Below are 13,235 nucleotides of genomic sequence, written 5' to 3' on the forward strand. Positions count from 1 at the left end.
CAGCAAATGTCGCTGTTGTGACGTCACGCTACTGTCGCTGTTGTGACGTCAGCCGCTCGGAGGCTCGCCGCTGCTGTACCACGTGACAAGGTGAGGGTTCACCGGCTGCTTCTCCGGCGCTTGACCGCTCAGGTACACTGTACTCTAGTACACTGTAGCTCAGGCTTGCTGGTGTGTACTAGAATGCGGTTGAGTGGGGTGAGCGCCTGGGCCGGCGCATGCTTTGAAGTGAGGCTCGCAACGACAAAATTATTGTGGCGGCGCTGCAATCGAAGTGGATTGGACCGCATCGAGGTCGCGCCGTAGGAAATTGCTGGCGATACTTCTCGGATGGCTCATTCGTATTACCTCGCGCGCGTTCAGAAAACTCAAATGGCGTTTTTAATTGGATATGACATGGATTTATGCCTTAGCAATAAATTTCCTTCTTTCTCTTCTCTATTTCATTTTATCTTATTTTTTTATTCCGCTCGGTGTTTGCGCGTGCATTGCCGCAGCAGTGTCGATTTTTATTCTACTATGTCATTGTGCGGTTCCCTTTGGAAAACATTAATTTTTCTTGTTCTTCAAGCAGCCTGTATCTCTCGCGTGTCATCATCATCGTCACCTGTCTACTTTATGTCCGCTGCAGGACAGAGGCCTTTCCCTGTGATCTCCAATTACCTCAGTCCTGCGCCAACCGATTCCAGCTAGCGCCTGCGAATTTCTTGATTTCATCACCCCACCTAGCCTTCTGCCGTCCTTGACTGCGCTTCCCTTCTTTTGGTACCCATGATGTAACCCTAATGGTCCACCGGTTATCTAACCTACGCATTACGTGAGCTGCCCAGCTCCATCTCTTTCTCTTATTGTCAATTAGAACATCGGCTATCCATGTTTGCTCTCTGATCCACACCACTCTTTTCCTGTCTCTCAACTCTATATATTTATTCACTTGTTCAAATTACCTTACAGGCGCATTGAAGGGCATTCAGCAAGGCGGCCAGCATTATTTACCTGACAAAAATAGCAAAGTACAACATCGTTATACAATATTATTACGCAACGAATTGAGGTCATCACGGAATGTTTCAGGATTGGAGATGGACGCAATGTGATCCTCGTGGTAGTGGTGATGAGCTAAGTGCCTGCGTTTGGCAATGAACCCGCATGAAACTAAGCGCGTTGTGAATGCGACAGATGTGCGCACAGGAGCATGAAGCGGGAAACAGCGAAAATTATTGTTATATATGTACCTGTGAAACAGACATAAAAGAGCTATGACGCGGCGATCTTCTACTGATTGAAATGCAAGGTCTTGTTTATACGGGTAAAGCTCGCATGATAGTTGTAGTTGCCAGAAATGAATCTGGCTGCGCTATTCTGAACGGCTTCCAGCATACGGATTAGAGAATTTTGATATGGTGATCATGTGGATGAAGCGTATTCTAGTCGTGGGCGAACATAAGTAATATATGCTAGTTTTCGTACATTAGAAGGCGCGTTACGCAAGTTTCTACGCAGGTAGCCGAGACATTGAGCAGCTTTGGGTGAGACAGTTGATGATGCATGCGTTCTCCAGGATAAGTTCGATGAAAGATAGACAACGAGATATTTGTACGATGGAGCAGCCGAAACAATAGTATTATTAATCGAATAGTGGAAATCTGAGTTAGTGCGCGTTCGACTAAACGAGATTAACTTGCATTTGGAAGCCTTAAGGGACATCTGCCAAGTTACGGACCATCTATAGGTTAGTTCAAGGTCATTTTGGAGAGTAAGATGACCATGCAAACATTTAATATTGCGCTAGATGACGCAGTCATCAGCGAACAACCTATCTGAGGATGAAAGGTTAGCGGGCAAATCGTTTATCTATATCAAAAAGAGTAATGGACCTAACACACTGCCTTGGGGGACACCGGACATGACGTCGAAAAAGTTAAACGAAATGTTGTTGACAACTGTAAATTGCTGACTCGGAGACAAGAAGTGTTAACGAATCAATACAAAGGAGAGATAATTTGCAAATTAAACGGCAATGACACACAGTATCGAATGCATTCGCTAAATCAAGAAAGAGGCAATCGGTTTGATTGTAAGAGTTCATGTGCAAGTGAAGGTCAGTCGTGAATCCAAATAACTGTGTGTCACATGAGTAGCCTTTTCTGAAGCCATGGTGATTGGAGAAAAAAAGAGGTATTTGATTAAAGGTGACCGTAGACATGTGAAGCTATAATATCTTCAAGTAATTTGCTTCATATGCTTGTTAGTGAAATGGGTCGATAATTACCGAGTGAGTGCTTGTCACCGGATTTAAATGGGGGAACTACCTTACCAATCTTCCAATTCTTAGGCAGCTCATCTGATGATTTAACCAGTCTGTACAAGCCAAGACGAGTCGGGTCTTGTACCCGATTGGGATGTTGCAGTGCAGTTTTCTTTTCTTTGTTTTTATATACGAATACTGCCCGTAAACCCGAGTACAGGGCGCCGGTTGGGGCAGATATCTCTTATTTGTTTGAAGTGGTGAGCAGGAAGCTTAGGTGTGTTTTTGCGCCTGCGTTTCGCGAGACCTACCGATGGAAAGCTATATGCGCAAAAATAGACGCGAAAGACCGGTGCATCTCGCCTGTATTTTGCGTCCGCTCAACCAAGCAGCTTCTGTATTATAAACGGCTTCTTTCAGTCATCCGATGCGCTATTATAAGAAGAATAATGAAGCAATTAAAGCAACTGCATGTGTCACATACACCTACAAGTATTTGTAGATCTGATGTGTTCGTTGAAGGAGGTAAGTGTGGCCCTAAATAGGGCACCCAGTTTTAATTAGTTGCGGACATGACTGCCAAAAAAAATGCTTTCCTTGCCTGAATCAAGTTAGCAGATTTACAGGCTGCCCCAAAACAGGGCGTTTATATTGGCGGCTGCCAACTAGTTCAGCAGAACTGATTATCGCCCGTACTTTAATTGATTAGCAGAACTGATAAGCACCCGTGCCTCGGTGCGCAACAGCCACGACTCTGCAGCAGCGCAATCATTCGGAATAAGAGTCCTCGCTTGCATCGGCCCCTCACCTTCGAGACTTCAAAAGTGCTGTTATGCCTTACATTAGGACGGAAACCGCCATTCGATAATTCTTAGTAGTGAATTATGAAGTCGAATACGATCTGAATAGCAAATACTATTCGATTATAGGCTATATTTTTTAACTTCGTTTAGGCTGCTCACACCTCGAAGGAGATCGCCAGACAAGCCACGCATATTACATTGGTAAAGACTTCCCCGTCTCCCCGATTCCGTCTGAGTAAATATGCAATATATTTTCTCTATAACTGTTGTTCATCTTAATTACAAATAATTATCTTGATTCCTTTTCTTGGAAAGTCGGTTGGTTCACCTGGGGTTGTCGCAGCTTTGAAAAGAAACGCGCTTAGTCCGGCCGGGAGTTTTCACTTTTTCAATCAGCGTATTTGGAATATTTCATAATTTTCTCTTAGATGTATGTTTTTAATATATATGACTATGCATCTTTAAATTTACGTAGAAGCTAGTGCATTCATCATCTGCACCTCTTCGCGCCACGCAGTCAACAAACCTAGTTTAGTTCACTATAATATTGATTTCTGTGATCATTCTCTCTGATCGATATTCGACCAACGAAGAGCGCGCGTAAAATGACACGATATCAATAAAATATTCTTTCATAACTTTATGTTCATGAGAGACGGCCTCTGTGTCTAAAATTTCGTGTTACTTTTAGAAAACAGTGTTCAGAGCAGCAGTTCACGTGGCTATAACGACAATCGGTTCCGGGCTACAACAGTCGCAGGCGCACCAAAGCAAGTAAAACCATAAAAAATTTTACTTCACGGACTTTCTGCGAGAAAACTGAGAGTCCGCCAGCATGCGCGCAACGAACGAACGCTCGCTAGGTGATGACGCACTTGGCAGAGTCATGTTGTATGACTCATGCGTCAAATATGTATACGTAGCAAAAAGGTGTCAGCATACACTTGAATAAACCACCGCGTACGCGTGCAATCAGTCTCAGCGCCCGCAGCAAAATTACGTTGGACATGCCGCGCAGCGCGTCTCCACCCCAATCTAGTTCGCTCGCAGCAGCCCTCGTCAAATTTTTCCACAGTGGTGCCTCAGCGGGAGAGCGCCGCTCGCCCCACTCGACCATAATCTAGTGCACTCTAGTCTTGACGAGCACATCATAATTGGATTTCTCCCTTCTTTCTGCGCATGCGCGGGGAGCAGTGGTTGCCAGAGGGAAATGTGGGGACTTTGGGTCCTTTAGATTCCTATTCGCCTAGGTACCGCGGGGAAGAAAGTTGTTAGCTCCGTTTGTCTCTAGCCGAGCTGGCAGACAGAATGCGTGGCCGACAAGGCGAAGAAGCCTTGTCCGAGGTGAGTTTGTGGCTGTTTTGTTGCGATGGTAGCATATTAAATTTTTATAGTCGCAGGCGCATACGTTTGGAAGTGAGGTGTCTCCTCGGATGACTTTAGTGGCAAAGCATTACATCGTGCCGATGCATTGCTCATTAGTGTCGTTGAGCAAGGTCAGTATACCGCACACTTCAGGAGGTTGGCGGGAAAGGAAACAGTTTATGAATTCGACTGTCCTGCCGATGCGAGTTTTTTTGCTTTTTTGTTGTTGTTGTTGCGGCGGTAGCATATTAAATTTTGATAGTCGCAGGGGGATAGGCTTGGACGTGAGGCGTTTTCTCGGATGACTTTAATGGCAATGCATTACCTCGTGCCGATAGATTGTTCATTAGTGTCGTTGAGCATACCACACACTTCAGGGGAATCGCGGGAACGGAAACAGTTTATGCGTTCAACTGCCGTGCCGATGCATTAGTTCTTTATGTAACTGAGCATACAAAACACTTGGAGATTCATGGGATGGAACGTTGTCTACTCTGCTTGTGCAAGTACTAAAACTTGCGTCGCCATGCAATCTGAGCCGTAGACCGTTGAGAGCTGTATAGCCACACTGGCAAAACACTGCGCACTGCTGATGAATACGGAACAAATGTATGCTAAAGAAAAATGGTCGTCATGCAATTTCATAGCAGTAGACCCTTGTGAAAGCTGTACAGTAGCACTGATATTGGCTACGTGGTGCAGATTCGTAACGATTCTGAGGTGCTAGTGCGCAAGGGTAATTAATGAAGGAGCGCGTATTACTAATCCCGGCTGTTACGATGTCTAGCTCATATACGGGGAGCTCTATGTGGGCGAAACAAGGGCTCAGATCGCAACAACCGCGAGCTAAATAGCTCTGAAGGCCTGCCAGTACACTTAGTCGGCGTCTCCGTGCTTGTACTGCGACAGGAGACGTGACGGCAGGTGCGCACGTATGTCACACTATATCCTCTGACAGTGGCCGCTTTTCCACTCTTGGTAAACTTCGCCGCAATACACTCCACATGCTTCAATGCGCGACATTGGTACCTTACGGAGAAGCTGACTTCAGGCAAATGGCATTGTGCAACGCTCGAGCCACCTTGTCCGTCACTGCAGATAGAAAATGCATACACGCTCAAGCTATTTGAGCTGCATTATTTTGTCGATGTTTACCCCTTTTTACTAAATGAAGAGGATGACGTACACCTGTGTGGGTGATTTAAAAGATTGATAAAAAGCCTGGTAACCTATGTGCAGTCAGTCAAAAACACTATTTATGCAGGTGTCCACGCTCCTGTAAAAAAAAATGCCCTTCAGTGATGACCCTCTGGAGGTGGATCCGCACCTATCTAAGCAAAGCCGGCTCATCAGTCGCAAATTAGGAGCTGAAGAGAACTTTTTAATGTTGATTATACGACATTGATAGCGATTCATTTGTGTTCAGCCAGTGACAAACGCATTGCACTAAACAGCGAGACTTCGACTTAATCCGCCATACTTATGTGGCGAACAGGAGAGCAAAAGGTGAAAACAATGTTTTCATACAAGGCAAGTCATCCATGTAGTGGAATTGCGCTTATCGTTGGTGTAATGTTCACGCACTTACTTTCTGAAGTCCAACTTTTACTGCAACTTAGTTTCCGTTGGTACAGGTGCTTCTACTGGAAAAATCCAAACTATGATTTATCAAATCAGGTTGCCGTCTTGTAGTTTTAGAAATTTTCCTCCGGTCTTAAGTCTTTTCTGAATGTGGAAGAGCTCTATGGCTGATTGCACAAACCACCCAGCCAATATCAGTGTTACTACATGTACAGCTTTCACAAGGATATCTACTGCTATGAAATTGCATGACGACCATTTTTCGTTAGCGTACATTTTTTCCGTGTTCATCCACAGGGCATAGTGCTTTGCAATAGTGGCTGTACAGCTCTCACAACGATCTACGGCTTGGATTGCATGGCGACGCAAGTTTTAGTACTTTCACATACAGAGTACAAAATGTTCCATTCCCACAAATCTCCAAGTTTGTTGTATGCTCAGTTACATTAAGAACTAATGCACCGGCACGGCAGTTGAATTCATAAACTGTTTCCGTTCCCGCAATTCCCCTGAAGTGTGTGGTATGCTCAACGACACTAATGAACAATGTATCGGCACGAGGTAATGCTTTGCCATTAAAGTCATCCGAGAAGAGACCTCACTTCCAAACGTATCCACCTGCGACTATTAAAATTTAATATGCTACCGTCGCAACAAAATAGCAACAAACTCACATTGGACACGGCTTCTTCACCTTGCCGGCCACGCAGTCTGTCGATTGTGTTGCCAGCTCAGCTAGGGACGAACGGAGCTAATAACTTTCTTCCCCGTAGTACCTAGGCGAAGAGAAATCTCAAGGACCGAAAGTCCCCACATTTCCAGATTCTTGAAGAAATATATCTGATGGTAAGCACTGTGAAGAACAATAAAACCAGTCAATATTCAAGGTGCCGACACAGTAGCATCGCGAGCAAACACCCAGCCATCTATCTCGCAACTCCTTTTACTAGAACACTTTGCACCTAAAAACCGAATTGCAGCACAGGTCCAAGCATGATGTTTGTAGCGTCAGGATGTATGGGATATACGAGACACGTCTTAAATGTCATAAATTTCATAAGTATTTTCCTTGTTAAGCACAATGAATTGGTGTGTACATTTTTGTAAGCAGTGCCTGATGTGCTTGATGCTAAAGTGGTTCTTTATTTATGGCGTTCGTTCTCTCCACAGTCGCGATTCAAACGCAACTGCCACAAAAGGCCTAATTGTTGTTGCTGACATTTGGCTTTGTACATGTTTTTGTTAACAGCTTTAGTGTTTAGAATAAAGTTATGGGATTTCAGGTGCCAAAACCACGATGTGACTATGAGGCGCGCTCTAGTGCTCGACTCTGGATTAACTTTGACAACTTGGTGTTCTCAAAAGTACGCGATAAGTGTATGATACGTTTTCTCTAGCGCGCAAGATAAGTACGAGAAGTGTAACGAGAAATACGCGAGCGTTATGGCATTTTGACGAGGTTGAAATGCGGCAGCCGACATTGGGACCGAACCCGCGAGTTGGAGCTCAGCACAGCAACACCTAAGCCACTGGCATACGGCGGCGGCTTCGCCAGAAGCTCCGCGTCAAAGGTGAATCCACGTTGGCGGGTGTGTAACGTGAGCAACGCACCACGCGGCAACCAATATATTAGCGCATATTAATAGCACCAAGGAAATAAATAGCTGGCCAATTCCATCATGCTACCTAGTACATACTATTTAATTATAAAGGGAAACGTTCTTCATCTTTCATTATTTACAAGTGAGGTGGATGGTTTTACGAAAGGCAATATCTACATATTTTCCTGCCGATCTCAGACATCCGAACCTGTCCACCAACAGACCTGGCATTGTGTTATAGGTGGTCACAGCTTTCCCACTCTTCAGTTGCTCACGTGGCCTTGAGGAAGACTATATTGTGATCGGCCCTGAAGTCATAGTATTTGGCACCTACAGTCTTTCTCAGTGCGAAGAAGACATAGCAGATTCTGCGATAAGACTGTACAAGAAACAATAAAAAAGGTACGAAAAAGACAGACAACCGAGTGACACTCACTAAATTTTGTTGATTTAAGTTCTCCAGGTAAAAGTTGCTGAAGTAAGGATGCGTGAAGGTGCGGCTGAGGCCAGATACACGGAACACGAATGTTATATGCGGCTTGCTGTAAGAAAGAAAAATTAAACAAGTAAGCAAAAACTTGACTTTCAGTGCAATATTAACCCACGTTTCACAACAGTGCTGCTAATTATGAACATCAATATGCCCACATTTCAGTCTTTTTCATGAGCAGTACGTGAGTGCCGTTCTCTGAGTGCAATTTTTTGCCAGCTACAGTGCAATTTGTTTTAACAGCATGTTCAGAACAACCGATGTGATGAGTAGCACAACCAATAATCAGTCGCTCAGTCTTTTGACACATGAACAGAGCTCGCAAAAGCGAGTTCCCTGGTGCCTGCACTAAACAACATAGCTACCTTAATAATGTTTGAGAATGTATGTTTTAATTTGTTTCATAAGAGATATTTTATTTGAAAAGTAATTATCGCCTGCTTCATTACAATTAAGGAGACGTTGCTCGCATTGCAGATTTCTAATTCTAATTATTCAAGACAATTCAGTAACCCAACTTGTAAGTAAACATATTTTCTGATATCATATCTGTAAAGAAACCCATTGTTTCGTACTCTACCCTTTTTTCTGGTTTATTAGAAATTTCGTCCCCGGTTCTCTCAGTGATTTCTAATTAATTCTAATTATTCTAGACACTTCAGTAACTCAACTTGTAATTAAACTTCTGATCTGATATCGTAACTAAAATGAAACCCATGAATTTTGCACCACACACTTTTTCTATTTTTTCTGGTTTCTTTAGAATTACTTCACCGGTTATGTACAGTGATTTCTGATTATTTCTAATTACTCCAGGCACTTCAGTAAGTCAACTTTTAACTAACTAAACTTATGCTGTGATGTCATATCTATAATGAAACCCATGAATTTCGTACTGCGTTATTTTTCTATTTCTTTCAGGTTTATTTGGAATTTCGCCCCCGTCGTATCAGTAATTTCTAAGCAAATCTAGTGAACCCAGATACTTAAGGAACTGAACTTGTGCTCTTATATATATATATATATACATATAATAAAGTCCATGAATTGTGCATTGTAATATTGGTTTTCTATTTTTCCCCGGTCATTTCAGGAAGTGAAGAGGAAGTGTTGCGCAACAAACAAGAATCTCCTTCGATACTCGTGTCACTAAAAATAAGATTGTTGCAAAAACCATCCAAGATGATCGTCAAAGTAAGCGAGTGACTTCAGCGCACCTCAAAAATCATATGAACACATGAGTAATATTACCTAATTACGCTGCTGACGTCGATAATGGTTTATGGACGACACAGATCACCGCTTTGGTAGACAGCGTGACGACGAACGCCGAAATTATGGTTTGTTTTCTACCTATACATTTTTAGGTTGTTTTCCCTCTGCTTTTTTTATATATAACACCTTGCACCAGGCAATACAATTTCAGGTGGCAGTAAGCGCTTGTCCTCGTTTTTACTGCGTCCCTTGTCTCTGCCTCGCGCTGTACCACAGTCTTCTTAGACCACGTCGTATTGCGCTGCGCCGTGTCTAAGGATAACTTATCTTTGTTCAAGGTGTTTGCATGCTTGCTACACAGACGAGGGGGTTAGGGTAGAGAACATTGTGCTTTCCTGTTGTTATTGATTAGACATTGGAAGTCACCTAGTCCTTCCTAAGGGGCGGAAACCAATTGCAGGAGCTCTGCGCTGGCGCAGAAAAGCAGTACAAGCGCGCTCTTCGCTCCATCCGCTATAGACCATTTTTTCGTAGGCGCCGCCATATTGTGAAAAGCTGCTCGTAGGCGCCAGGTTCTGGCGTTTGTTTTCGCGGTCGTTTGGTCTATTTAGTATGACGTGCGTCTTCTACGTGGTAAACGGTTCTGTGAGACGTGCTGAAGTGGTTTAATGTGTCATGGCCGGAATTTCTGCTGGCGTTGAGGTGGACGGAACACGCAGCGCGATGTGTGCGCGCATATATTTGAGCCTACAATCAGCCTCGGAGATCAATTGTGTATTTCTGAATGTTCCAGTCACTAATGTGACCTCATTGCAGTATCATCCTCTATTTCTAAACTGCGGTTTGGGAGCCATGAAACATACGCGACTATCGTAACAGCGTGGGTACCGTTCTGCTACGATAGGAGCTGTGATGTTATACTTTGACAAGCATTCAAGCTGTTCGCTGCAGGTTGCATTGCGTGACTACTTGGTTCGATGGATGAGGTTTCCGCCCCCGAATAAAACAGTTTTGGCAAGCAATAGTAGCCTACCTTACAGCCTGAATTAAGCTTGTCCAGCAAAGGGACTCTTTACGACCGTGCAGGCATCTTAAGCAGCGGTAGGTGCTGGATTACAGATATCTTCGTTTTATATACCGCATGGTCCAAGCATACGGCATTAGCGGTTATATATTCATAAACGTTGTGCGGCGTGACTATACGAGGTCGTATTGCGGCGTTAGCCCGTTTTCTCTTGCTCTTTCGAGAAAGAGGATGATAAGAGAATTTTTTTTCGGTTGCGTTCGTTCCGTTCTCTACGACACACTCACACTTATTACGAAAATTTTGTCCTCAAAAATAGGCATCGCATTCTTTTTATGCGATCCCTCTCATATATTATGGCTGTATGCAGGCCAAAAAGGCAATGCCGAAGCACACAGCTTACATATGTATCATGCCGGTTCACCAACCGCGGTCATCGCTTTGTTGAGCAGCGCCATCGGCCTCATGCAGGAAGGCTAGCTTTGACAAGGTAATTTGAAACCTACTAGACTTGAAATGCGCGAGAACGACGCCGGTGCATCACAAATATTTGATATCGCCTGCCGCTTAGATGTTTCGTGGTTGACTTAGGTTGGCCGTGCACGAGCATGCGCTCTTATGCTTCATGTTTTACTCCCTACGACAAGCGATCAGGTAGTGAGCAGATTTACTATTTCATGCTGCTAATACAGAGACACCGGTTTTCTTTGCTGAATTAAAACCGACATAAGCAAAATAGCTCACAACACATACACACACCACGACTGGTAATGTGCGTACACCGCGGCTGATAAAGCGCGTCACATTTTTGCGCCCCCAAGAGATATTTCGGCCTACTGTAGTTACCGATGCACCGAAAAGCTTCCCTGACGACCTTATATGAACGAACATGGCGTAAATTTCACAAAGTACCATCTAAAACATCTCGAAATCGTTCCGTAACACCTGACAGCAATACTTTCAAGCCGCGCCGCGCCGGATCGCCCAAGCCAGAGAGGAGGAAAGACTCTCCGCGCGCCCTATCCTCCTCGCCCGATGAAAAGGTCTATAGTATAGGACGCCAGGTGAATACTACGATACGTTGCGAAATGTAGTGCGTGCCCCAAAAATACCCAAGAGGCCTACTTGTATGTTCTATTTTATCGAATATTCATCTGCGATGGACGATGTTCTCGGTTGTTAACTGGGAACTAAGCACACCAGCAGATTTTGCTGAGAACGAGCAATTTTATCTTCTAATACTGGTACAGCGCAACATACAAAGGGAAAAAACAACAGGCCGAGCAGGCCAGATAAAGGATCAGAGCGCTTTTTTCCTTTATCTGGCCTGCTTGGCCTGCTTCTTCCTTTGCATGTTGCGCTGTACCGGTTTTAGAATGCAATACCAACTCGCCCAATCCTCAACCCCGATGTTACCTTCCCGTCCGGTAGCGCTGCCATGCCAAGCCTACGAAGGGACTTACGTCGGCTCTTGAGGTGGCAGGCCCCTTCAAAAGTCATTGTGTTATTGCATTTTTTTATTACATTTTGTGTATGTCCCAACATTCGCCTAAATTAAAACTTCTTTCTGGGCGAGTTGGTGCATACTTGATTTGAAAATTATAACAGCGGTAACACGTGCATTCAGAAAGGAACAAGGACGAGCACAAGCGCTGACTGTCAACTAAATTTTATTGACGGAAGACGACTACCTTAGATAAGGCGAAAGGCAGAAGTGAAGGCGGAAGGGTGCGATACAATCGGGAAAAAATGGCATTGCGCATCCATGAACGTACGTTCCGTCAATCAATGGAGACAGACACAGAAACACAAACTAGAAAAAGGTGAGCTATACTAACAGACAATCAAATCAGTAAGTGGTCGCTTCCAAAAATTGAAGCTCTGCAGCAAATAGCGATACAGATTCTCCGTAAGAGTACCGACACGACGGCGCGCGTCACTTTGGAAGCGTTCCAAACAAGGAAATGTGGGAGCAAGTGCGTAAGCACCACCTCCCTATCACTATTTGCAGCAGGGCTTCAATTTTTGGAAGCTGTGCTGATTTGATTGTCTGTTACTATCCCTTGCGTTTTTCTAATTAATTTTGTTTTTCTGTCTGTTTCCGTTGTTTGCGGCACGTACGTTCATCGACGCGCAATGTTATTTTTTCCCGATTGTATCGCTCCCTTTCGCCTTCACTTCTGCCTTCCGCCTTATCTAAGGTATTCGTCTTCCGTCAATAAAATTTAGTTGACAGTCAGCGCTTTTGTCTCGTCTGTGTTCCTTTCTGGATGCATGTGTTACCACTGTTATAATGTTCAAATAAAATTCAGCAACATGTTGTAAAAGAAATTGTCTTCCTAACACGATTAGTTTAGGAGTTGCAGTGAGTTTTTGAACCCATACCCTCGTATTGCAAAACCGAGAATCAGCACTATTTCTTTCATATAACTAGTATTTAAAATACCTTTTTCATCTTATGCTGTCGTCGACCAGCGACACAAATAAAAGCCTCGAGGGCAAAAAATGCCTCTAGGGCATTTCAGGGGGGCTCCAGCTATGAAGCTGGTGCATTTCAGGCCCCTATGTTGTTTTGACATCTGTCCCATGATTTGAAGACTTGTTTACGTTTTTACTCAAAGCGAGATTTTATTCCACTTCATGTTACGTAAACATCGATAACTCTTTTTAAATGAATATTTTGCCTCTCATATTTTTACTGAATACGATGGGTCAAATTCAATAGGGCCATGTCATCATCATCACCATCATCACCACCATCATCATCATCATCCGCCTGGTTACGCCCACTGCAGGGCAAAGGCCTCTCCCATACTTCTCCACCTACCCCGGTCATGCACTAATTGTGGCCATGTTGTCAGTGCATACTTCTTGATCTCATCCGCCCACCTAACTTTCTGCCGCCCCC

At 44.1% G+C, this 13,235-nt stretch overlaps 1 protein-coding gene across 4 annotated transcripts in view; it reads right to left on the reverse strand.

The window, feature by feature from the left end:
- The window catches only part of LOC135912333 (uncharacterized), a 140,747-nt gene that overhangs the window by 26,714 nt on the left and 100,798 nt on the right, over nt 1-13,235 (reverse strand). For all 4 annotated transcript variants that reach the window (XM_065444775.1, XM_065444761.1, XM_065444766.1 and 1 more), the window contains exon 11: nt 8,035-8,140. In XM_065444775.1, the coding sequence (XP_065300847.1) occupies nt 8,035-8,140 (106 nt within the window). The remainder of the gene's footprint in view (nt 1-8,034; nt 8,141-13,235) is intronic.

Source organism: Dermacentor albipictus, chromosome 1 (genome assembly GCF_038994185.2).
Source record: "Dermacentor albipictus isolate Rhodes 1998 colony chromosome 1, USDA_Dalb.pri_finalv2, whole genome shotgun sequence".
NCBI lineage: Eukaryota > Metazoa > Arthropoda > Arachnida > Ixodida > Ixodidae > Dermacentor > Dermacentor albipictus.